The 24593-nt window shown below is 39.0% G+C and overlaps 1 protein-coding gene across 4 annotated transcripts in view; it reads right to left on the bottom strand.

Annotated features, from left to right (window-relative positions):
• LOC149257442 (uncharacterized) overlaps positions 1-24593 on the bottom strand; it is a 454745-nt gene that overhangs the window by 175645 nt on the left and 254507 nt on the right. For all 4 annotated transcript variants that reach the window (XM_089414304.1, XM_089414300.1, XM_089414302.1 and 1 more), the window contains one exon: positions 24280-24384. In XM_089414304.1, the coding sequence (XP_089270430.1) occupies positions 24280-24384 (105 nt within the window). The remainder of the gene's footprint in view (positions 1-24279; positions 24385-24593) is intronic.

Here is a 24593-nt window from a genome sequence, read left to right as displayed (position 1 = left end):
TGGATTAATTCTGGTCCTATTATCACTCGATCTTCTAACCTGTCCCAACTTAACGGTGTTCTGCAAGGTCTGCCATATAAAGCTTCAAATGGAGGCATCCCAATCGAACTGTGGTAACTGTTGTTGTATGCGAATTCGACTAAGGGTAAATGCTTTTCCCAGTGTGATTGCTGATCCATTACATACATTCGCAACATGTCTTCAAGTACTTGATTTACTCTTTCAGTTTGCCCATCAGTCTCAGGGTGGTAAGCAGTGCTTAAATTTAGCTGAGTACCTAAGACTGTCTGCATGCAAGTCCAGAATCGGGAAGTGAATCGCGAATCTCTATCGGATATAATCTTCTTAGGTACTCCATGAAATCTGATAATTTCATTTATGAATACTCGAGCTACGTCAGCAACATCATAAGTATCTCTTACCGGAATGAAGTGAGTGCTTTTTGTTAATTTATCCACCACTACTAGAATGGCATTGTGTCTTTGGGAAGTAAGAGGTAGTCCAGTGATAAAATCCATAGAAATGGTCTCCCATTTAGACATAGGAATGTCGTGGGGTTGTAAGAGGCCCGCTGGGTGACAATGATCTGCCTTTACTTGCTGACATTCCAAACATTTTGCAACAAATTGAGTGATATCACGCTTCATGCCTACCCAAAAGAAGAGTTTCTTGGTATCCGCATACATTTTCCCTACTCCAGGATGAGCACAATATACTGCTTTGTGGGCTTCCCCAAGGATGGTATCTCGAAGATCTTTATCATCAGGAATGTACATCCTTCCATGGAATCGTAAGATCCCATCGTTTTCTAATTCATAACCCTCAAATTTAGATTCTTTTGCCTTAATTCCCTCAAGACTTGCTCTCACCTTTAAATACCAGTTGTCTTTTATAAGACGATCCAGTACTCGTTGTCTTAAGTCCACTTTAATGGGTATGAGAGAAAATATCCGAGGTCTCCTGCTTAAAGCATCGGCTACTACATTTTCTTTTCCCTTAATATATGATATTCCGAAGTCATATTCACTTAGGAATTCACTCCATCGTCTTTTCCTGGCATTTAAGTCTCTTTGGGTGAACAAATATTGTAGACTTTGATGGTCGCTTTTAAGTGTAAAATTTCGTCCCACCAGATAGTGTCTCCAAATCTTTAAAGCTAGCATTACAGCGGCCAATTCTAAATCGTGAGTAGCATAGAGTTCTTCATGAGGTTTTAGCTTTCTGGAAGCATAAGCTATCACTCCCTTATCCTGCATCAATACTGCACCCAGCCCTTGCTTGGATGCATCAGTACATACCATAAAGTCTTTGCCCATATCAGGGACTCTTAGGATTGGTGCACTAGTGAGTAGTCTTTGAGTTCAGAGAATGCTTTATTACATTCCTCGGTCCACTCATACTTAACACCTTTACGCTAAAGGGTTGTGATTGGCTTTGCGATTTTGGAGAATCCTTCCACAAATCTCCGGTAATAAACGGCTAAACCCATAAAGCTTCGAATCTCATGTGCATTTTTCGGTATTGGTCATTCCATGATCGCTTTTACCTTCTCAGGATCTACTGAAATCCCTTCACCTGATATGATGTGACTCAAATAATGAATCTTTTCCTGAAAAAAAGAACACTTGGATAGTTTTCCATATAACTGACGTTCTCTAAGGCAGGACAATACTATCCGCAAATGATCTTTATGCTCTTCTTCATTCTTGGAATAGATGAGAATATCATCTAAAAAGACTTGTACAAATTTATCAAGATATTGACGGAAAACACTGTTCATAAGATTCATGAATACGGCTGGCGCATTTGTTAACCCAAATGGTACCACAGTAAATTCATAGTGTCCAAAACGTGTCCGGAATGCAGTCTTAGAGATATCATTTTCAGAAATCCTTAGCTGATGATACCCTGATCGAAGATCAATTTTTGAAAAGACAGCAGCTCCTTTCATTTGATCGAAAAGATCATCGATTCGCGGCATAGGGTATTGATTCTTTACTGTAGCTCGATTCAAGTCTCGATAGTCTATGCATAATCTTAAGGATCCATCTTTCTTCTTCACAAAAATTACAGGAGCGCCCCAAGGTGAGGTACTGGGCCGGATATGCCCTATATCGAGTAGTTCCTTCAACTGGATTTGCAATTCCTGAAATTCTGGAGCTGTCATTCTATAAGGTGTTTTAGAGATCGGTTGGGTACCTGGCTTTAATTCAATAGTGAGATCCAATTCTCTTACCGGGGGTAATCCAGGCAGTTCCTTTGGAAATATATCCGGGAACTCGGCTAACACCGGATATTGTTCTAAGGATGGCCCTTTTTCTTGGCTTACTTCGTGAATTGCATAAGCCTGACAACCCTTTCTTAAACAACGCTTCACCTGCATTGCCGAAATGTAGCGTAAAGTAACTTCCCTCTTGGTTCCTTGAATTTGGATTACTTCTCCCTCGTCATTTATGCCCAGAATCCTTTTTCCATAACAGTCCACCCAAGCTTGGTGAGCTTCCAGCCAATCCATACCTATGATAAGATCATACGTTCCTAAGGCTGTGACATAGACTTTTAGTTTAGTCGAACAGACCCCTAGGTCAATTTTGCATTGATCCACACTCAAGCCCACGGTTTGGAGTTCTCCTGAGGCCATTTCCACTTGGTGGAAATCATTTTGTCTACGAGCTGCCAACCCACATTTGTTTAATGCATATGACGAAATGAAACTATCTGTGGCACCAGTATCAAATAAGATTTTGAGTTTTATGCCATTGATAATACCTGAAGATTCCACTACAGGGGATTGATGGGCTGCTTGGTCGTGGTTGACTACTGCATGAATTCTATGATTACTTCGATTGGCTGATATCGGCTCCTTCCCAGTCCTATGCAATATATTTGATGAAGCTTCTGGGCAATCACGCTGGAAATGTGGTCCCCCACATCCCCAACAATTGAGCTGCGCTGATCCTCTTGAATCAAGGTGTGAATTTCTAGAGAACGAGCCGCGTCCTCCCATGTTGATTCCTCTCGCACTCCTTCCTCTACCGGCAGTCCCTCGCGATGCCCATGGTCTGGTGTTGGACGATTCCGTGGCTATAGTGTTTACTGCCATGGGAACTCTTGTCCCCACACTTGGGGTAAACCTATTACCGTAAGGTGGCCTCGAGCTACCTCCTCTGAAAAAGCTCCGGGGAGCCTTCCCTGGAAATCCTGGTTGTAAAGGCCCTGCTGGCCCCATATCTTTTTTGATTCCAAGGTGCTCTTCTGCATAACGACCACATTCGACTGCCTCGGCTACTGATGAGGGTTTCCACATGCTTACCAAGGCTCTTATGCGAGGATTTAACCCAAATATGAAGCGTTCAGCTTGACGTTCATCAGAATCTAAGTAGTGAATGTATTTTACAAGTTCCATAAACCTTATCTCGTATTCTTCCACCGTTTTATTTCCCTGAATTAATGTATGGAAGGCTCTGGCTTGCTGTTGTTGGAAGTATGGAGGCAAATACTTTGCGCGGAACCTTTCCTCAAATAGTTCCCAAGGGACATTATCCGATGTAAGGTGCAGCTGCTTTTCCAGATTTCCCCACCAAATCAAGGCACTTTCCTTTAGTTGAAACACGGCAATTTTTGTTTTTGCTGAAGGCGAATATTCTCTTAACCTAAAGCATCGGTTCATTCCCTCCAACCATGCTTCAGCGCGTTCACCTGCTCGACCTCCTGAGAATTCTGGGAGTCTAATTTTCTGAAGCTCCCTAGAAATGTCTTCTCTCGATCTTCTGGGCTCAAAATTATTTGGTTCCGCTGAACTGGTGGTTACATGCTGAAATTCCTCTTTGGTTTTAGCCTTAGTTGATTCTTTTAATGTTTCCAATAAGGCTTCCAAAGAGTTCATTATCATAGTCAACTCTGGCGCTGGGGCGATTGGTGCTGATGATGGTCTTGGCGGTGACGATGGTGATGGGGATGATGATGGCGACGGTGGCGGCATTAATGGTGGTGATGCTGCCTGATCACGTCGTCGTCGCTCATACGTCTTTACCATTGTGATGGTTCCTGAACACATAATAAAATCCCGTAAAAATTTTGAGGTGTATAACCGAATTTTAACACACAATTTCCTTTTGCAACATCACATTCATAAACGGGTATAGTTTTGCTATTTTTACCCGCTAGGCGGATCTTACTAGTACCGAGGTCAAGGAGGATGGTCTCACGACCTCCTTGTCCTAATGCAAGGTATTTTATCCTAATATGAATAATGCAGGAGTGTATGGTTATTAGCTCCTAAGGTAAGACATCTAAAGTTTATTTACCTGATAACATTCACAAAATGAAAATGTTAGATGTCTCGTTATAATGTACATTGGTAACATACTTGTCATACCTCAATCTGACTATTACATTTAAGGGAGGTCATATATACCTATATCGTGAATATATTACTTGGATATGGATTTAATCCATAAAAGAAAGGTTGTTTTGTTTCCATATTAGTTTGACCTTTAGCCGTAAAATTTACCATAGACATGTCCTGATTAAAATCTAGAAAGAGTATTTGACCCATATCAAATAAAAACAGGTCAAATACTGTTTCTAAACTGGCTGATACCGGCCATGACAAAGAATATTCCCCCTACAGGATGATAGAGAATTTATTCGACATGAGACAACTCAGCTTGGAGAGCATCAGACTGAAGATCTGAAGGTTGCATGTTCAATTCACACTCACCACATTGCATTTTTGTAATTCATTATTCAAAAAGTTTGTCGAACTGAATTAGATAAATAAAGGAAATCCAAGGAATTACTATGACAAAAGAAAAGCTCATTCTACATGGCAAACTGTAACACTCAAGATCTGTCAAATACTTTTAACAGAAGGTGAAACTAAATGATTTCATTAGTAACTTAAATTTGTCTACAAGTGATTCTCTCTGTGTATTTCCATTTATCCCAACATCATTCTGGCCAAGAACACAAGAAACCTGAAGCCTGACAAATTGCTTCTAATCAAATTGTGATCAAGGAACCTGAACCCTGACAATTTTCTGTCATCTGCCTCTGTGTTTCACTCTTTATTTCCTGAATTTTACTCCTTACTTGACTGGCGAACTCCCAAGAATGTGACTCAGTTGAGAGAACTTTAATATGCAATTTATATAGGAAGTTTTGTTTTTGGAAGCATCATGGCACACCTCACACATCTTACCAATAAGGATTAATTTAAATGGATGGAGGCTGCAGGGGTACCTTCTGACAAATGAAAAAGAGCCCAGCCATATTTCTCAGACTTTTGAAGTGAAATATGATGCTTTAGGAACTGGCATGAACACAGTGGTCATGCAATTCAGTAGCCTATTGTGATTGACAAGGAAAAGTTATTATGCATCTATGATTAGGAAATGTTGACCCTTGTGTTACAGAAAAATTCAAGCCATATTTATTGGGACAGCACCTCAAAATCCAAATGGGCATGAAACTTTATTTATTTTCACAGTGGAATTTTAGTGAAGTAGGAAAGTAAACTACAAGGTTTTTACTTTGAAAATCAATATAAGAAGGGCATAAATAATGTTTTCAGTCGATTCCTTATCTATGTTATCTGAGCTGTGTACCAAAGGATGGAAAAGCATTATCAACTGAATATGCAAAAGATGAGAGGCCTGTTCATATGCTACAAAACTCAAGAAGGACCCAAGACTAGGGCAATGGGTATATATTTTCAAGCAATCTGATTTTTTTTTTTTTTTTTTTTTTTTTTTTTTAAGAATTGCACATATATAATACCGAATTCTATATTTTAAGAAGGCAGTGATAGAAGAATGTCATTCTCCAATTGTTATTGTACACTGTGAATTAGTCCATTCTAAATTAATAATGATGTGTCAGCCTACCATCCCAGTTATTGGGTGCACAGTAGATGATCATCTCAATAAAAGCTTCTCACTATTGGCATCCAACTAACAGAAATACCCAGGTTCATCTGAATGTTTACTGGCGTAATGTTCTTGCAACCCATCCAGAATACCCCACCAACGCCTCCAACGCTACCTACAGCCGCACCGAAAAAGTCCACTATTGTTCCGAGGACTATCCTCCATCCGAATTTCATTGTGGGCCAAACTCGATGATATTCGGTTTTGTTGGATTGCGAAAGGAAATTCCCAGCTTTGAGCACATGATATTTAAGCGTGTTGCCTTCCACAGGATCTACTATTTTCTCCGTTTCCGACTTAGCATTGTCCCCATCCAGAAAAATTCTTTCTGTTGAACCTAATGTAACGGCCAAGAGGAGTCCAAATGCAGCAACCATTACAACTACAAGCAGGCATTTCCGCCCACCTCCGGCCATTTTTGATCAGATAAAATCTAAATTTTCAAACTTCCAAGAAGCAAATTCCCCAAGCAGATTCTTCAGGGCTAAAATGAAGATTGCTTTACACGATTAGCTGGTTAACGAGCAAATTTTGTTCGAAGATATTTGCCCAAGGTTCCAGAATTTACAGTGATAAGAACAAATACAATAAATGCCCCGCGGCAAAACGAGCTATTTACCAGAAATTTACAAAAACTTGGGCGGATAATAAAATGCAGGCAAGCTCAAGAAGAGAATGCCAGAAACGTACAAGAGAAAGGTTTCACAGTATAATTTAGCATTATTTAGGCCAGATTTGCCAAAACAGTGCTTAAATGCGATCAAATTCCGTCAAAGTTTCAGCATTCTCTTTCACAAATGCTGGAGATTACTCAAAACTCTGCCAGATCTTTGTTATAAAGCAGGCGCAAAGTCGTTCGCCTCTAATTTTCTCACATTTAGATGAAAAGAACGAAAATTTCGTTCAAAATACTCGGACTCAACAATTACAATCATTATTTCTAATGGGTGAATTCTAGAGGGATGCGAAGCACCTATTGGGTAACGTAACACAAAATATTATATTCTGTTGTTCACTGTACTGTTCTATTACGTTCTAACTTCTGGTCTATGCAATGGTTCCTCACGGATTTAACATCCTTAAAAAGACCTATGGAAAAATAAAATCAGTATTTACAGTAAATATTATTGGGTCACACGCTCACTTAACCAGAAATTTGAAATTCTAGCCGTCACACAGACGCTCAGACAGTCGTTTATACGCTCAGACAGAGGTTTATACGAAATTCTAGCTGCGTAGGGCCTGTGAGGTCCCGAAGGGTTTGAACGCAGGCTCTGATACCATGTGTAATAACCAAACACGCAGTAACTAGAATCTGAAATACAGAAAACCTGAAGAATTAAATTTGTACTTACCTTAACTGCTACTGAATTGGTGATTCTTCTGGTGATGTCGTGGCTATTTTGATCCAATCTCCGGGAGACCAATACCACCCAACCAGACTGAGCAAACCTAGCTGCTCAATCCAGAAAGCTTCTCAACAAAAGCTCTCTGTCCCTCCGTGCCTAGAACCTCAGACGGCTTAAAGCTCTTCCAATGGATAATTATCTTCCTCCTAGTTTTCTCCTGGTGAATTTCTGCTTCTGGTTCTCTCTGCTCCTCTCTGGTTCCCCCCCCCCCACTCTCGATCCAGGTTGCCGGTTTTATCTACGGGCCTGGCGGTGGCCGCCCTCCTACTTGCAGCCACCGCCTTCCCTCGACTCGACACGCCTTCCATGCAATTTAAGCTCTCAGATATTTTCCTGGCAAGTGCACTCTGTTATCAATTTTCAGTTGGTTGAAAGCGCCCCCTTTTAAAAGGGTCCTGCAATGATTTTTGGTATGTTTTAGCATATAGTTTAGTTTTACGCTTTTAGATTATGTATGTTTATAAAGTTCAGTTATATATTTTATAAAATTTAATTTATATATATTATAAAGTTCCATTATATATTTTATAAAATTTAATTTATATATATTATAAAGTTCAATTATATATTTTATAAAATTTAATATATATATATATATATATATATATATTATAAAGTTTAATTATATATTTTATAAAATTTAACTTATATATGTTTATAAAGTTTAATTATATTTATAAAACTTAACATATTTATTATTTAAATTTCATCATATTTGTTTTATTATAAAGTTTAAAACTTTATATAATGGATCAATTTAGATGGGTCGTTACAGATGAGAATGTCATCGAAGAAGACTAGGACATGTTTTCTGTGATATGGTTTCAGAAGGTGGTTCATGAGGCTTCGAAAAGTGGATGAAGCATTACAGAGACCAAATGGCATGACCAGGGATTCATAATGGCCTTCATGAGTTCAAAATATTGCCTTGGGAATGTCCACTTCCTTCATGTGTATTTGGTGATAGCTCGAGCAGAGGTCTAGCATGGTAAAGAATTTAGCCCTCTGCAGTTCAGCAAGCAAATCATCAACAACCGGAATAGGAAATTTGTCCTTGATAGTGAGCTTGTTAAGGGCCCGAAAGTCAGGACACATGTGCCATTCTCCATCTTTCTTTAGAATCATGACCACTGGAGATGAATAAGGGCTAGTGCTGGGACAAATAACACCGACTTCGAGGAGTTCCTTGATGATTTTTTCAATTTCATTCTTTTGGGCAAAAGGATATTGATATGGGCGGACATTCAGAGGTTGGGCACCCGAGACGAAAGGGATGCTATGATCATGTTCACCCCTAGAAGGTGGAAGTTCTTTAGGTTTGTCAAAGACCCGCTAGTGGCGATCTAATACCTGTTGCATCTCAAGATGAATATGAGGAGTAGTGGATTCAATGGCCTAGATGGCATTAAATTGGGCTACTACTCCATGATGGCCCTTTTTTAAAAGCTTCTCCATTCGATTTGAGCTGATGATAGTAGGAGCACCTGCATGGAGCCCCCTCAATATATGAGTGTGGTCATTCTGCTTAAAGCTCATATATAACTCCTAGAAATCCATTATTATAGGGCCCAGTGTGCGAATCCATTCAGCACCAAGGGCAATGTCGCAACCCCCCATTTCAATGGCAAACATGTGGGTTTTTAGGTGGTAACCCCCCATCTGAAGCTTAATATTTTCACAGCGTCCTTCACATTTCATTGTCCCCCTGTTGACCACTACTGGTCAACTACCCATGCAGTACACCTCCTTCCTGTTGGCAGAGAAGGATAGCTCTTGAGCGACATGTCCGTGCCAGCCTACAGTCATCGACAGCTTGATCATTTTTGTTGTAAACCCAGTCTGCATGTTTGAAATGTAAATAATCTAAGCAGATCAGAGTCATGTATGTAAAGTTGCCTAGGTGGACCTAACTTTCTAATGACGATCTGCGTCCCGGGAGGTTTTTAGTCTCACCGATCCATGGATCGGCAGAGTTTTCCTTCAAACCCAACCCCAAAGCCGGGATGCATTTCGTTATTAGGACTTTAGGAGAATCCTAGCGTGTTACTCTGCTAGATTATAGTTGTGTCGCAGATCTGGGTGGTCTATGAGGGTCTATGTTAAAGTGGATTCATCCCTTTGAGATGTAAATTGTAAAAATTGTAAAAAATCATGATGAAATGTGTCTTGAGGGTTGAAAATGTTGTAAATCCCCTCATGAGTCCTAGGTCCTAGGTGCTAGGTGATGATTCCAACGGCTGGGTTTGATGATCCGTCTTAAAATAAATTTAAATTTTTTTTAATGAATAAAAATAATAAATTCACATATAATAAAAAATAAAAAAAATAAAAAATTAAAAAATTTTTGAAAAATAAAAAATAATAAAAAAATAAAAAAGCATAAAGCAAAAACCCTAAGCAATAAAATAATAATATTTTTGTGGATCACCCAAAACTAGCCGTTGGGATCATTTCCTTTATGTAGGGTCTTAGGAGGTCATTTTCAGGTTTATCTGAACTGTGAGTCTGTACTGAAAGCTCTTCTTGTAAACTGATTGCTGATTAATAAAAAGACTTTGGGGTTCAAACTGGCTGGTGTTACTCTCTGGAATTGCTGTGAGGTGTTTGTTTTTTTTTTGCATATTTCAGTTTTCAACAGTTAAAATAGCTGATTTTTTCAGAGCATTGTGAGTACAGGTACCTTGCTCACGTGCTAGGGTCTGAATGCTGTAGGGTTTCTGGAAAATGGCAGGTATCTCCATTTTCTCTTGAAATCTAGCAGCATTTCTTGCCCTCTTTTGCTGATGCTTGCTTGAGGTGTGCAGGAAACTTTTAGGTGAAGATTATTTGTGGGCGTTTGGGGAAGTTCTGGGCTGAACCAGCCGACTCCCACAAGCTGTTCTGTGCAGAGCCCAGCTGTTTGTGCCCTGGGGTTAGATCGTTTAAAGTTTATTTTCTGTTTCACATGAGAGATTCTCTTCCTGTTCACAGTAAAGTTCAAATTTCTGAATTTTTTTCGAAAATATTGCTGTAATTATTGTTAAAACTTGGCTGTTCTGGAGCTGTAAAAATTTTGCGACTTTTGGTAAATTTTCAAGGGTTCATTGCAAAATTTTGTGTATATCTGCCAGTGCTCTTTTCCTGCAGGATTACTAAGACAAAATCGAGAAAAGGGTTTTCATCTGGTACTGTGTTGACTATCTGCCCATCTGCTGGGCTGGTTGTTGAGGGATTGAATTCCACAAACTGTGCACTGAAAAGAACACAGTCCATTTAAAGGGTTTTAACTAAGCTTCGGAAGAAACGCTGTTCCAAAATAGAAATTAAGCAGTCTGATTTGAAATTTGCAAACGTTTAAAAGACGCATGATAGCTGTTCTCAGGTGAGGTTTGCAGTCCAATCTTCAAGAACCGGGTAATTTCTGCGTATCATTATCTCCAGGTATTCTTTAAATTGTTTCTGTCGCCTCCATTGGGTGTCCGAGCTTGTAAAGCCAGCGGATCCAGCACATAAGTATTTCAAATCCTATCTTATTTACGCCTCAGAAGCAATGTTTATGTTGTACACCTAGTGTCATTATGTTTTGTTTGCAATCTTAGCTTCTATCAGGTCTGTCTTTTCTGCATATAAGATTCTGAAAACCCAAAGGCAGGGGCGTGCGGCTTGAAAATCGCATGTATCTGCTCCAGGGCAAATCTAAGCGTGGTTGCAAGCTGTCTATCGAACCTGCATTACCATCGACTGAGGCAAGGTACGTTTTCAGCTTGCCTTGTGTTTAAAAAACCGTTTCACGATTTTAAAATTTGAATGCCAGCGTTAATCACTAGCTCACCTCACCGTCTCTTCTTCTAATTTAAGCTCTGTATTCACAATGGCATATGGCAAAGCGTAACTCTGAAAACTATATCGTGTAGCACATAAACTCAGTTGCTCGGTCTTTCTTTGGCACGGTTCTGCAAGTCTGGAAGCCAAATTTGAAGCGTATCCTCTGGCAGCTGAGAGGCTCTGCGTATCATTGTTTTTTTTTTTTTTTTTGCCTGCGTTTGATCTTTGCATCGCCCTGCAGCCTCAAAACCACCCGTGTTTTCTCCTGCCCGGATTTTTGTTTCCACTTAAGCCGCACAAGTTTTTTATTGGCAAATCCGTCCTTCCTTTGGCATTAACGCAGGGTTACTTTGTCCTGCCTCTGGCATCCGCTTGTTGCTCGGTTCTCCTCAGACTTCACTGAGACCAGCGTTAGCACCCTTCTGAAATTGCTCTTTTCCGAAAACCATTTTGCGTTTTGATTTCGAGCCCCACGCTGTAGTCATTTGCATTTTTGTTTTTTTTTTTTTTTTTATGCGTAAGTGTGATAGGGGTAGTTAGGGTTAGATTTTATAAGGTTCATATTAAAAAAGGGGAAGCACGATTTGCTGTTTTGTTTTTTTTTTTTGATAGGTTAGTTTTGTTTTCCAGATTTTTTTTTTTTATTTTTAGTTTAAAATTTAGTTTTTAATAGCTATAATTCATATAAAAAAAAGGGGGAAAAATGTTTATGTTTTAGACTTAGATTTTAGTTAGATTTTTTAAATTTGATTTTAATTTTTAGTTTAGTTTAGAGTTTTAATAGATTTTATTTTCATGTATTAGTGTTAGTTTAGATTGTAATTAGATTTTAAATTTGATTTTTTTATTTTTTTAACTTTAAAAATAAAAAAAAAAAAAAAAAATTTTAAAAAAAATTTTGTGGAAAATTTATTTTGCCAATTTCAGTGTTTCATTTATGCTGTATCTTTCACGCTGAGATCTGAGCACTAAATTGATATCTGGTTTCTCTGTTATTTCAAGCAATTTATCTCTCTTAGTTTGCCGGATATTGTTATTCGAGGAACTTTGTGGCTTTTACTGAATATTTAAAGCATTGCTCTCTTTTCCTGATGATTGCTGGTCGTGGTTCATGTTCTTCGATCATCTAGCTAGTGATCATTTAGATATTTAAAGGCACTGGTCTGCTCAATTCGTCAAGTCATTTTAGTGCTTTTCGTCTCCTGGCCCAACTGTTGTGGCAGTTGGCCTTTATCTTTCCTCAGGGTCTACCCCCCTTAGCCGTGGGAGACAGGCTTAAACGGAGAGACCGGCGATCAGAGTGACAGCCCCCGGTCTGAGCGTTGTCGTGCCAGTTTGCGCGACAACATTTTTTGGCGCCGTTGCCGGGGATAGAGTTTTTCTGTCCTTGGTCCTTGTTTTTCAAGCTCTGTTGTGCTTAGCTTCTTGTTCAAGTGGCGACTCCACTTCCATTATTATCTGCGAGAGTGTACACTAGAAGACATCCAGGCAGTCTGTGCAACCCCACTCCGGATCCTGAAAAGGTTTACAGGGTGCGATCACACAAACTCGCTTCTCGTACACTCCTTACAAATCTTGGACAAGAAGCCCTTTCTGACGTTCATCTGCTCTTTAGGGGTCAAGTTAGGCGCAACACCATGAGTCTGTTTGCCCCTTGTGATTTTTCTAACATTCCTGGAGCCCCCAATGATATTCCATCTGTTGGGATAGACAAGTTGCCTAGCTTTCATGGAGATAATGCCATTACTGTTAATTCCCATCTGCGAGATTTCAACATATGGATGGCTAAGTATGCTAGATCTCCTGATTTTGATCATGAAGATGTCAGGATGACCCTTTTTGTCTTGACTTTAGGAGGTGATGCTCATGACTGGTATACAGAAAAACCTCCTAATACTTTTGACTCTCTACAATCACTCATTAATGCATTTAGAGAAAAATTTGGAGATAAGAGAGAGGGAAGACATCTTGTAAGAGCTCTTACTCTAATGAAAAAGAGAGAAGACGAAACTGTTGAAGAATTTAACAGAAGGTTTAATGGTATTATTAGAGAATTACCTCAAGACTATAAACCTTCAGATAAAACTCTCCAAGACTTTTATATTGACGCCTTTGGTCCTGAACCATCTTACGAGTTAAGGCGTGCTAAACTTACTGATTATCGAGATTGCCAAGCCTTAGCTGTAGAACTTGAAAAGGACAAGGCAGCTTCTGGGAAGTCTGAAATCCCAGGCTTTGATAGGGCTGCTACGAAATTAAAGGAACCTAAGGGAAAGGCAGCCCAGGAGCCTGAAAATGAACTTGTTCTTAAATTGCTGCAAAAAATTGAAACTATGGAAATCAATCATAATAAGGAAATAAACACTTTGCAGAATAGGTTAATTCAAATGGAAAGAGCGCAACCGCAAAATTTTCAGCCTCGAAATAATAATAACAGAAATAATAACTGGCAAAGAAAGGGTCAAACTAGTGAGCAGAGGCCCCCTAATCCGCTTACCAATCTGGTGGATGATGCTCCTCCCTACTGTCGTGCTTGTGCTGATTTTCACGAAGAATCCTCTTGTCCCATTATCAGAAGACTTCTCGATAATGGAATGCTTGGGACAGGTGAGCAAATAAACGTAGTACGGAGCAAGTTCCCTTTGCCCATGAATGATTGGATAGAGGTTAAGGAAAGGAGCTATGATGTTGTGAATCCTCAATCTGCTTTTGGTATAAATAACCTGGAAAACGAAGATGACATTTTGGCCAGGTTATATGGTGAGAAACCCTCTCCTGAGAAAATTCTGGAAATTGCTAGAGATAAGGGTTTAACATACCAGAGAAGGGATAAAGATCAGAGCGGAAATCAAATTCCTCCTCGAACTCTAAGCCCTGGTATGAACTCTGGAATAGATGTCGATTTGGGGAATTGGTTTAATAATGCTAAAATCTGGGTTCCCGTGTCTGAGATCGCTAAGATCCCTTCCCAAAGGGACAAGTTACTAAAAGCAATTCAGGGTCCTCAAGTCAACGCTTCTCAGCAGAAGATTCGTGAGGTTGACTATCATGATGCTCCTATTTATCTGCAAAGCGTAGATGCTGATAACAAGGATCATCAACCCTTCTTTATCACCTTATTAGTCAATGGGTATAAATTGAATAACTGCATGTTGGATTCAGGCGCATCTGCTTGTGTTATGACTAAAAGGGTTATGGAACAGCTTAACTTAAGAGTTTCCAGACCCTACTATAATATATGCGCCATGGATTCAAAGAAGATCGAGGTACATGGTTTAATCAAGGATTTGCAAGTTCATCTTTCAGTCTACCCAGACATCATGGTTGTTATGGATATTGTTGTCGTTGATGTACCTGATGCTTGGGGTATGCTGTTATCTAGGAAGTGGGCCTCTGATCTAGGGGGAAGCATTCAGATGAATTGGTCATATGCTATGATTCCCTCTCCTAGCGGTGACGGTTTTGTTAGACTAAATAGAGAGCCTGAGAGGAAATTTCATGTTGAAAATCCTAAAAAGCCTCATAACGAGATAATTAAAGAAAAATCTGACATCGGGAACTATGCTATCATGTCCAATTTCATAATTCCTCCCGATGATGAGATTAAAGATCTTAAGGATGAAGTCTGGTATATGTATTTCGATGGTGCGTTCTCTAGCCATGGTAAGGGTGCTGGGATTGTGCTTAAGTCTCCCCTTGGTCACGTATTCAAGTTTGCCTATCGTCTAGAATTTGAAGCAACCAACAATGTCGCTGAGTATGAAGCCATATTGTTGGGCCTTGAATTGGCCAAAGCTTTGAAGATTAAATTGCTTAACATAAAGGGGGATTCCGATCTGGTTATCATGCAGCTTAAGAACAAATTCACATGTAGAAATCAGAGATTAAGAAACTATCGAAATGCTGTGTGGGATACTATGGAGCACTTCGATGCCCTTAACCTTGAAGCAATTCCTAGAGAGCTAAATAGTTCGGCAGATGAACTTGCCGTAGCTGCTAGCACTTTCCAGTTGTCTGATGAGTTAATCAACGATAAAATTAAAATGGAGATAATATTCAGACCATCTGTCCCAGACAACTCAGAGCATTGGCAAGTTTTTAATGATGAAAAGCAAGTCGTTCGTTTTCTCAATAGTTTAGACGAGTTTGAGGATTTCCGCCTAGTTTCTGGCGAGGATGGGTCTTTAGATCAAGGACACATCATAAATCCCACTCCCAGAAATGTAGTTGCCTTAGAGCAATATTTTGATCGGCATGATGCCACGAAGCTGAGAGAAGAAGACAAGTTGGACCCAGGCGAATACCTTGAAGTTAACATTGGTACTTTTGAAAATCCGAAAATGGTTAAAATCGGTAAAGGTACTAGTCTGGAGGAAAGGAAAAAGTTAATTGGTTTACTTCGTGAATATCGAGATGTTTTGGCTTTTTCCTATGATGAGTTGAAGGGCTACAGAGAAGATATTATGGAGCATACTATTCCCTTAAAGGACGAAAATGCTAAACCTTTTCGGCAAAAACTTAGGCAGATTAATCCTAAGTTAGCCCCCCTGGTCCAAAAAGAACTTGCGAAGATGCTTGCGGCAGGAATCATCGCTCAAACTAGGCATTCGACATGGTGTTCGAATTTGGTGATTGTCAGGAAGAAGAATGGTACAATAAGACTTTGTGTCGATTTTAGGAACCTTAATCTAGCATGCAAGAAGGATAATTACCCTTTGCCAAAAATGGAAACTTTGTTGCAAAGAGTAACTGGGTCTGGAATGATGTCATTGCTAGACGGTTTTTCTGGGTATAATCAAGTTTGGGTTAAAAAGGAAGATCGACACAAGACCACATTCACAACACCATGGGGCACTTTTGAATACATCAGAATGCCATTTGGGTTAACAAACGCTGGGGCTACCTTCCAGAGGGCCATGGATTATGCCTTCAAGGGGTTAATTGGGAAAATCATCGAGATTTACCAAGACGATCTTACTGTGTTTTCTAAAGATGGTATCAGCCATATAGATCATCTTAGGAAGGTTTTCGATAGATGCAGAGAATATGGAATTTCTTTGAATCCGGCTAAATCTGTCTTTGGGGTAACTGAAGGGAAACTTCTGGGTCATATCATTTCTAAGGAAGGAGTCAAGGTCGATCCTGAACGAGTTGAAGCAATTCAAAAGATTCCTCTCCCGCATAACCTCAAGTCCCTTCAGTCTTTCCTTGGAAAGATAAATTTTATTAGAAGATTCATCCCGAATTATGCAGAAATAGCTAAGCCCATTCAAAGTCTTCTGAAGAAGGATGTGAAATTTGTCTGGCAAGAAGAGGGCAAAAGGGCTTTCCAAGAAATCAAGTCTGCTATCGCGAAGGCTCCTGTCCTTGTTAGTCCTGATTACTCCAAAGATTTCATGATTTTTTCTTTCGCTTCTGAGGATACCATTGCCGGTGTCTTACTTCAAAAGAATAGAGAGGGTCACGAGCAGCCTATTGCTTTCACGAGTAGAGCACTTCAAAACTCTGAGTTGAAGTACAATACCATGGAGAAGCAGGCCTATGCCCTGGTCAAGTCTCTCAAGCATTTTAAAACTTATGTGGGTTATTCTAAGATCATTGCTTTCGTCCCACATTCTGCTGTTAAGGACATATTAACTCAAACTGATTGCTTAGGGACTCGTGCTAGGTGGGTTACTAAGATACAGGAGTATGATTTAGAAATTAGACCCACCAAGCTGATCAAAGGCCAAGGATTAGCTCAAATGTTAACTGAAAGTAATGAAAAGACTCTTGGTCTGTTCTGCCTTGATGATCTTTCTTCACCAGAATTAAGAAGGTTAGCTGAGCATGAATGGTATCAGGACATAGTTTACTACTTAACAAATCTTGCTTGTCCTAACCACTTAATCGCTCATAGAAGAAGGGCTCTTAGACTAAAAGCCGCTAAGTACTGCCTTATGAAGGATGGCCTTGGATGGAGAAATCCAGAGGGCATAGTGCTTAGGTGTGTTGACGATGTTGAGTCCAAAAGATTAATCTCCGAATTTCATTCAGGATTTTGTGGTGGTCATTATGCCGCTAGAACTACTGCCCACAAAATCCTGAGAGCTGGCTATTATTGGCCTTCGATTTTTTCTGATGTGCACAAGTTTGTTAGATCTTGTCAAGCCTGTCAACTGTTCACTGGGAAACAGAAGCTTGCTGCCCTTCCTCTACAGCCTGTTATTGTAGAGGCACCTTTTCAGCATTGGGGTCTGGACTTCATAGGGAAGTTCCATGAAAATTCTAGCAATGGCTACTCTTGGATTTTGACTGCTACTGATTACTTCACTAAATGGGTAGAAGCCATTCCTGCTAAGAATGCCACTGAAAAGGTGATTATGGATTTCATTGAGAATAACATCATTACTAGATTTGGTGTCCCCGCTAAAATCACTACGGACAATGCCAAGGCTTTTAGTTCTTCAGAGTTTACATCTTTCTGTTTCAAATATGGCATCGTCTTATCTCATTCATCGAATTACTATCCTCAGGGTAATGGTTTGGCTGAATCAAGTAATAAAAATCTCATAACCATTATCAAGAAAATAGTAGGAGATAACAAGAAGTCTTGGGACAGCAAAATCAAGTATGCTTTGTGGGCAGACAGAATTACTAAGAAGAAGTCTACTGGTAAATCTTCCTTTGAATTGGTTTATGGCTTGGATGTTACCTTACCTGTGCACCTAAAATTGCCAGCCTATCAGCTCCTCCAAAATTTTTCCACTGATAAAGATGTTGTTCAGAATAGGATAGATCAGATTGTGGAATTAGATGAGACACGTCGGACAGCTTTTGAAAATATATGCAAAAATCAATCTAATATTAAGAAAAGCTTTGATAAATGCTCTAGATCTAGATCTTTGCAGGTTGGAGATATGGTTTTACTTTGGGATCGCAAAAATGAAAAACCAGGAAAGCATAAAAAGTTTGACAGCTTGTGGTTGGGACCGTACATCATTAGAGATATAGCTGGACCAAACTCATTCCACTTGAGCAGATTGGATGGTGAACCACTTCATCTACCAGCGAACGGCCAAATGCTCAAGCTGTTCTTCAGAGATGATATCTGATGCCATGGGGCATCTTTTGTATTGTATTTCTATCCCTACTCCTTGTCTTTTCAGCATTTTATTTCTGTTTTTAGGATTAGATTTACTTTTCATGTTATTAGTTAGTCAATAAATGAAGAGCTTTTATTTTTCCTGTACTTAATGCATATGATGATTTGGGAATGGACGCTACTTATTTTTATTTGTGTGTTGTATGGATGCAGATTCTGGATTCTCACATTCCTACCAGTGCAGCAACGTGTCCCCAAGTAGAGCCAGATGTTGACCACTACTGGTCAACTACCCATGCAGTACACCTCCTTCCTGTTGGCAGAGAAGGATAGCTCTTGAGCGACATGTCCGTGCCAGCCTACAGTCATCGACAGCTTGATCATTTTTGTTGTAAACCCAGTCTGCATGTTTGAAATGTAAATAATCTAAGCAGATCAGAGTCATGTATGTAAAGTTGCCTAGGTGGACCTAACTTTCTAATGACGATCTGCGTCCCGGGAGGTTTTTAGTCTCACCGATCCATGGATCGGCAGAGTTTTCCTTCAAACCCAACCCCAAAGCCGGGATGCATTTCGTTATTAGGACTTTAGGAGAATCCTAGCGTGTTACTCTGCTAGATTATAGTTGTGTCGCAGATCTGGGTGGTCTATGAGGGTCTATGTTAAAGTGGATTCATCCCTTTGAGATGTAAATTGTAAAAATTGTAAAAAATCATGATGAAATGTGTCTTGAGGGTTGAAAATGTTGTAAATCCCCTCATGAGTCCTAGGTCCTAGGTGCTAGGTGATGATTCCAACGGCTGGGTTTGATGATCCGTCTTAAAATAAATTTAAATTTTTTTTAATGAATAAAAATAATAAATTCATATATAAAATTAAAAAATTAAAAAAATAAAAAATTAAAAAATTTTTGAAAAATAAAAAATAATAAAAAAATAAAAAAGCATAAAGCAAAAACCCTAAGCAATAAAATAATAATATTTTTGTGGATCACCCAAAACTAGCCGTTGGGATCATTTCCTTTATGTAGGGTCTTAGGAGGTCATTTTCAGGTTTATCTGAACTGTGAGTCTGTACTGAAAGCTCTTCTTGTAAACTGATTTCTGATTAATAAAAAGACTTTGGGGTTCAAACTGGCTGGTGTTACTCTCTGGAATTGCTGTGAGGTGTTTGTTTTTTTTTTGCATATTTCAGTTTTCAACAGTTAAAATAGCTGATTTTTTCAGAGCATTGTGAGTACAGGTATCTTGCTCACGTGCTAGGGTCTGAATGCTGTAGGGTTTCTGGAAAATGGCAGGTATCTCCATTTTCTCTTGAAATCTAGCAGCATTTCTTGCCCTCTTTTGCTGATGCTTGCTTGAGGTGTGCAGGAAACTTTTAGGTGAAGGTTATCTGTGGGCGTTTGGGGAAGTTCTGGGCTGAACCAGCCGACTCCCACAAGCTGTTCTGTGCAGAGCCCAGCTGTTTGTGCCCTGGGGTTAGATCGTTTAAAGTTTATTTTCTGTTTCACATGAGAGATTCTCTTCCTGTTCACAGTAAAGTTCAAATTTCTGAATTTTTTTCGAAAATATTGCTGTAATTATTGTTAAAACTTGGCTGTTCTGGAGCTGTAAAAATTTTGCGACTTTTGGTAAATTTTCAAGGGTTCATTGCAAAATTTTGTGTATATCTGCCAGTGCTCTTTTCCTGCAGGATTACTAAGACAAAATCGAGAAAAGGGTTTTCATCTGGTACTGTGTTGACTATCTGCCCATCTGCTGGGCTGGTTGTTGAGGGATTGAATTCCACAAACTGTGCACTGAAAAGAACACAGTCCATTTAAAGGGTTTTAACTAAGCTTCGGAAGAAACGCTGTTCCAAAATAGAAATTAAGCAGTCTGATTTGAAATTTGCAAACGTTTAAAAGACGCATGATAGCTGTTCTCAGGTGAGGTTTGCAGTCCAATCTTCAAGAACCGGGTAATTTCTGCGTATCATTATCTCCAGGTATTCTTTAAATTGTTTCTGTCGCCTCCATTGGGTGTCCGAGCTTGTAAAGCCAGCGGATCCAGCACATAAGTATTTCAAATCCTATCTTATTTACGCCTCAGAAGCAATGTTTATGTTGTACACCTAGTGTCATTATGTTTTGTTTGCAATCTTAGCTTCTATCAGGTCTGTCTTTTCTGCATATAAGATTCTGAAAACCCAAAGGCAGGGGCGTGCGGCTTGAAAATCGCATGTATCTGCTCCAGGGCAAATCTAAGCGTGGTTGCAAGCTGTCTATCGAACCTGCATTACCATCGACTGAGGCAAGGTACGTTTTCAGCTTGCCTTGTGTTTAAAAAACCGTTTCACGATTTTAAAATTTGAATGCCAGCGTTAATCACTAGCTCACCTCACCGTCTCTTCTTCTAATTTAAGCTCTGTATTCAGAATGGCATATGGCAAAGCGTAACTCTAAAAACTATATCGTGTAGCACATAAACTCAGTTGCTCGGTCTTTCTTTGGCACGGTTCTGCAAGTCTGGAAGCCAAATTTGAAGCGTATCCTCTGGCAGCTGAGAGGCTCTGCGTATCATTGTTTTTTTTTTTTTTTTTGCCTGCGTTTGATCTTTGCATCGCCCTGCAGCCTCAAAACCACCCGTGTTTTCTCCTGCCCGGATTTTTGTTTTCACTTAAGCCGCACAAGTGTTTTATTGGCAAATCCGTCCTTCCTTTGGCGTTAACGCAGGGTTACGTTGTCCTGCCTCTGGTATCCGCTTGTTGCTCGGTTTTCCTCAGACTTCACTGAGACCTGCGTTCGCACCCTTCTGAAATTGCCCTTTCCGAAAACCGTTTTGCGTTTTGATTTCGAGCCTCACGCTGTAGTCATTTGCATTTTTGTTTTTTTTTTTCTGCTTTGGTTATGCGTAAGTGTGATAGGGTGTAGTTAGGGTTAGATTTTATAAGGTTCATATAAAAAAAGGGGAAGCACGATTTGCTGTTTTGTTTTTTTTTTTTGATAGGTTAGTTTTGTTTTCCAGATTTTTTTTTTTTATTTTTAGTTTAAAATTTAGTTTTTAATAGCTATAATTCATATAAAAAAAAGGGGGAAAAATGTTTATGTTTTAGACTTAGATTTTAGTTAGATTTTTTAAATTTGATTTTAATTTTTAGTTTAGTTTAGAGTTTTAATAGATTTTATTTTCATGTATTAGTGTTAGTTTAGATTGTAATTAGATTTTAAATTTGATTTTTTTATTTTTTTAACTTTAAAAAAAAAAAAAAAAAAAAAAAATTTTAAAAAAATTTTTGTGGAAAATTTATTTTGCCAGTTTCAGTGTTTCATTTATGCTGTATCTTTCACGCTGAGATCTGAGCACTAAATTGATATCTGGTTTCTCTGTTATTTCAAGCAATTTATCTCTCTTAGTTTGCCGGATATTGTTATTCGAGGAACTTTGTGGCTTTTACTGAATATTTAAAGCATTGCTCTCTTTTCCTGATGATTGCTGGTCGTGGTTCATGTTCTTCGATCATCTAGCTAGTGATCATTTAGATCTTTAAAGGCACTGGTCTGCTCAATTCGTCAAGTCATTTTAGTGCTTTTCGTCTCCTGGCCCAACTGTTGTGGCAGTTGGCCTTTATCTTTCCTCAGGGTCTACCCCCCTTAGCCGTGGGAGACAGGCTTAAACGGAGAGACCGGGGATCAGAGTGACAGCCCCCGGTCTGAGCGTTGTCGTGCCAGTTTGCGCGACAACACCCCCCATCAGCAATAAGGACTTGGAAATATGATAACGCCTGTACAAAGCAATTAACAACTTTTGTGACTCTTATGGACAAAGTTATGAGTGCTGCCACTATCAATCAATGCCACTACTGGCCAATGTTTAATAAAACCTCAGATTTTGGGAGTCTGGGGCAAAGAAATTCCAGCCAAGGCATGTAGGGATACACGTTTTGCTTTACTTGATCAGCTTCTTCACTACTCAGATCTGTGTTCTTCACCGAATTTCCTCGGATACATCCTTGCTCTATCATCTGTATTATTCATAGATATCTAAATTACTCTCCTCATTTTTAGCTCCACGCTGGCCTATATATATAGACTTGGAGGGGCCCTATACTGGAGCCGACCTGAACCTGTCTTGGAGCCAACCTGCAACCATTTATCTTTATTGAATTTATTTTAAGAGCATTCAACAAGGTTAAGTACACCATGAAAATATTGCTCATAATTCTTATTTACCCCAGCAATTCGAGGTGTGAAGGCACAATGATTTCAAGAGTAACGTGTGAACATCTAATGGAATACTCAAAGCAGCCTTAATATCGATGACCATTTTAGAGCAATATTATTGTAACAGCAGGAGATGAAGGGACACACATATCAATTTGTTTATTTCTCAATTTGTTTACTTGTGCAAGTTTATTCACTGATACAGGACTGTGTTAGGGACAGAGTGCAACCATTAAAGAGTTATCCCAATTGCTTCAGTTGTGCAGGTGGAGATGGAGCACGACTGATGGTAAAGAGTAACTTCTTGCTTGAGCCATCAATGACAACCATGATGACATCTCAACACAAACTCTGCAAGATCTCCCAGTGAAATTTGATGAGCCAATTCCAATGTTCTATGACAACACCAGCGCCATAAGTATTTCGAAGAATCATGTCATGCACTCAAAGACAAAACATATCCATATTAAATATCACTTTCTTCAGGAGCAGGTTGGAGAAAAGAATATCAAGGTAGAATACATTGCGACAAAAGAGCATATAGTCAACATCTTCACCAAACCTCTAGCTCGAGAGACCTTTTGAGTATCTTTAGCAAAAGATTGGGATTCTACCAGGTTGACATTGATATCCATTCCATCCAGCCAAACAGACAGGGGGAGACAAGCATGTTGCAGGATAGATATCCCGTCAGGGGGAGTTATGGAAAATACACTCCTTCAGAACAATCATATCCTCCCATTCTATTTTAGCTTAACTACGAACATTGATAGATAATTGGGAGTACCGGATTTTTTTTTATTGCTTGGGTTTAACTGTAACAGGGATGCGTGGGGGGGAATGTGGAACCCACTTCACTTGAAAGCACTACCTCATTTCTACTCAACCTTAGGATCATATTCATCCTCTAGTTGCACAAATTTGGGCTCATCATCTTCCTCGAGTTCTGCTTCATCTTACCTTCCTGCATTTTCTCCCCTCTTGGAATTTTTTCCATGATTCATCTCTTGTTCAACTCTATATGATATATCAATCATGTTGAACAACTCCTCTAGAATAGTCCCTTTGTTCAACTTTCTCTTTGTTCCTCTACCAAAATTTCTTTGGAAGTATACTCCATTTAATCCCATCTAAAACATGATGTCTTTCTATCAGTGTCACCTTCAAATCTTCTTCCATAGTTCAATGTTACCCAATTAAATACAACATCTCTACATACTTGACCTTGTTGGATAGCGTGCACATGCCAATTCTATCTAAATATCCATGTACGTTTAAATATTCAAGACTTGGTTATCAACAACGTTGTGAGGTTCCATAAAACAGTTCAAAGCATTACATTATTGCCTTCATGTGTCAATATGAACAAATTTATAGAGATAATGGCCAAGCCCTATCACCACGTTATGTTATATCATTTAATGATATAGGATGTTATGAATGAGGATTATTGCCTTCATGTGTCAATGTGAACAAATTTATAGAGATAATGGCCAAGCCCTATCACCACGTTATGTTATATCATTTAATGATATAGGATGTTATGAATGAGGTGTAGAAAGTCATAATCTTGTATGGTAACTAGATGTCTCAAAAAATTATGAAAGAAATGGCATTTACAACATTGTAACTCCATGATAATTTAACATTAGCTCTTGACCAAGGCATAGGTAAAAATCATGTATGTCAACATTTTCTAATTGTTTGTATTTATGTGTGTACTTTTATGTCATTTTGGTAGAGGTGGATGAATAAGTTATAGTAAGAACAAAATAGTGTGCTTTTTCTGGTTATTGTTTCAAAAATATTCCTGGTCAAACCCCACAAACTTGCATGTCATAGAATTTGTACCGTGCATATCTCAATAGCTTGTGCCAAGCTTCTCTGTTTAATGAAAAGCTGATAATTGTTGATCACATTGACAAGTGACTCCTCCACCACTTTTGTAACTCCTTCCTGTTTCAAAAGGAATCAGAGCAACGTTAGTCATGATTTTAGTATTCAGAATAGGAAAAATATTGTGCAAGTTAATCACTCCTATTGAGTTCTCAGATAACAAAAAAATAAAATAAAAATTTATTTTTAACCCAACCTATCCATTTTAGGTGATGAAAAGGAACCTTCCATGCAGTTATCGCAGAAAGATTTTCACAAAATAATTGAAA

Source organism: Pinus tabuliformis, chromosome 6, assembly GCF_031772625.1.
Source record: "Pinus tabuliformis cultivar Carrire ecotype Pingquan chromosome 6, CPIR1, whole genome shotgun sequence".
Classification (NCBI taxonomy): Eukaryota; Viridiplantae; Streptophyta; class Pinopsida; order Pinales; family Pinaceae; genus Pinus; species Pinus tabuliformis.
This window is presented reverse-complemented; position numbering and strand designations above follow the sequence as displayed.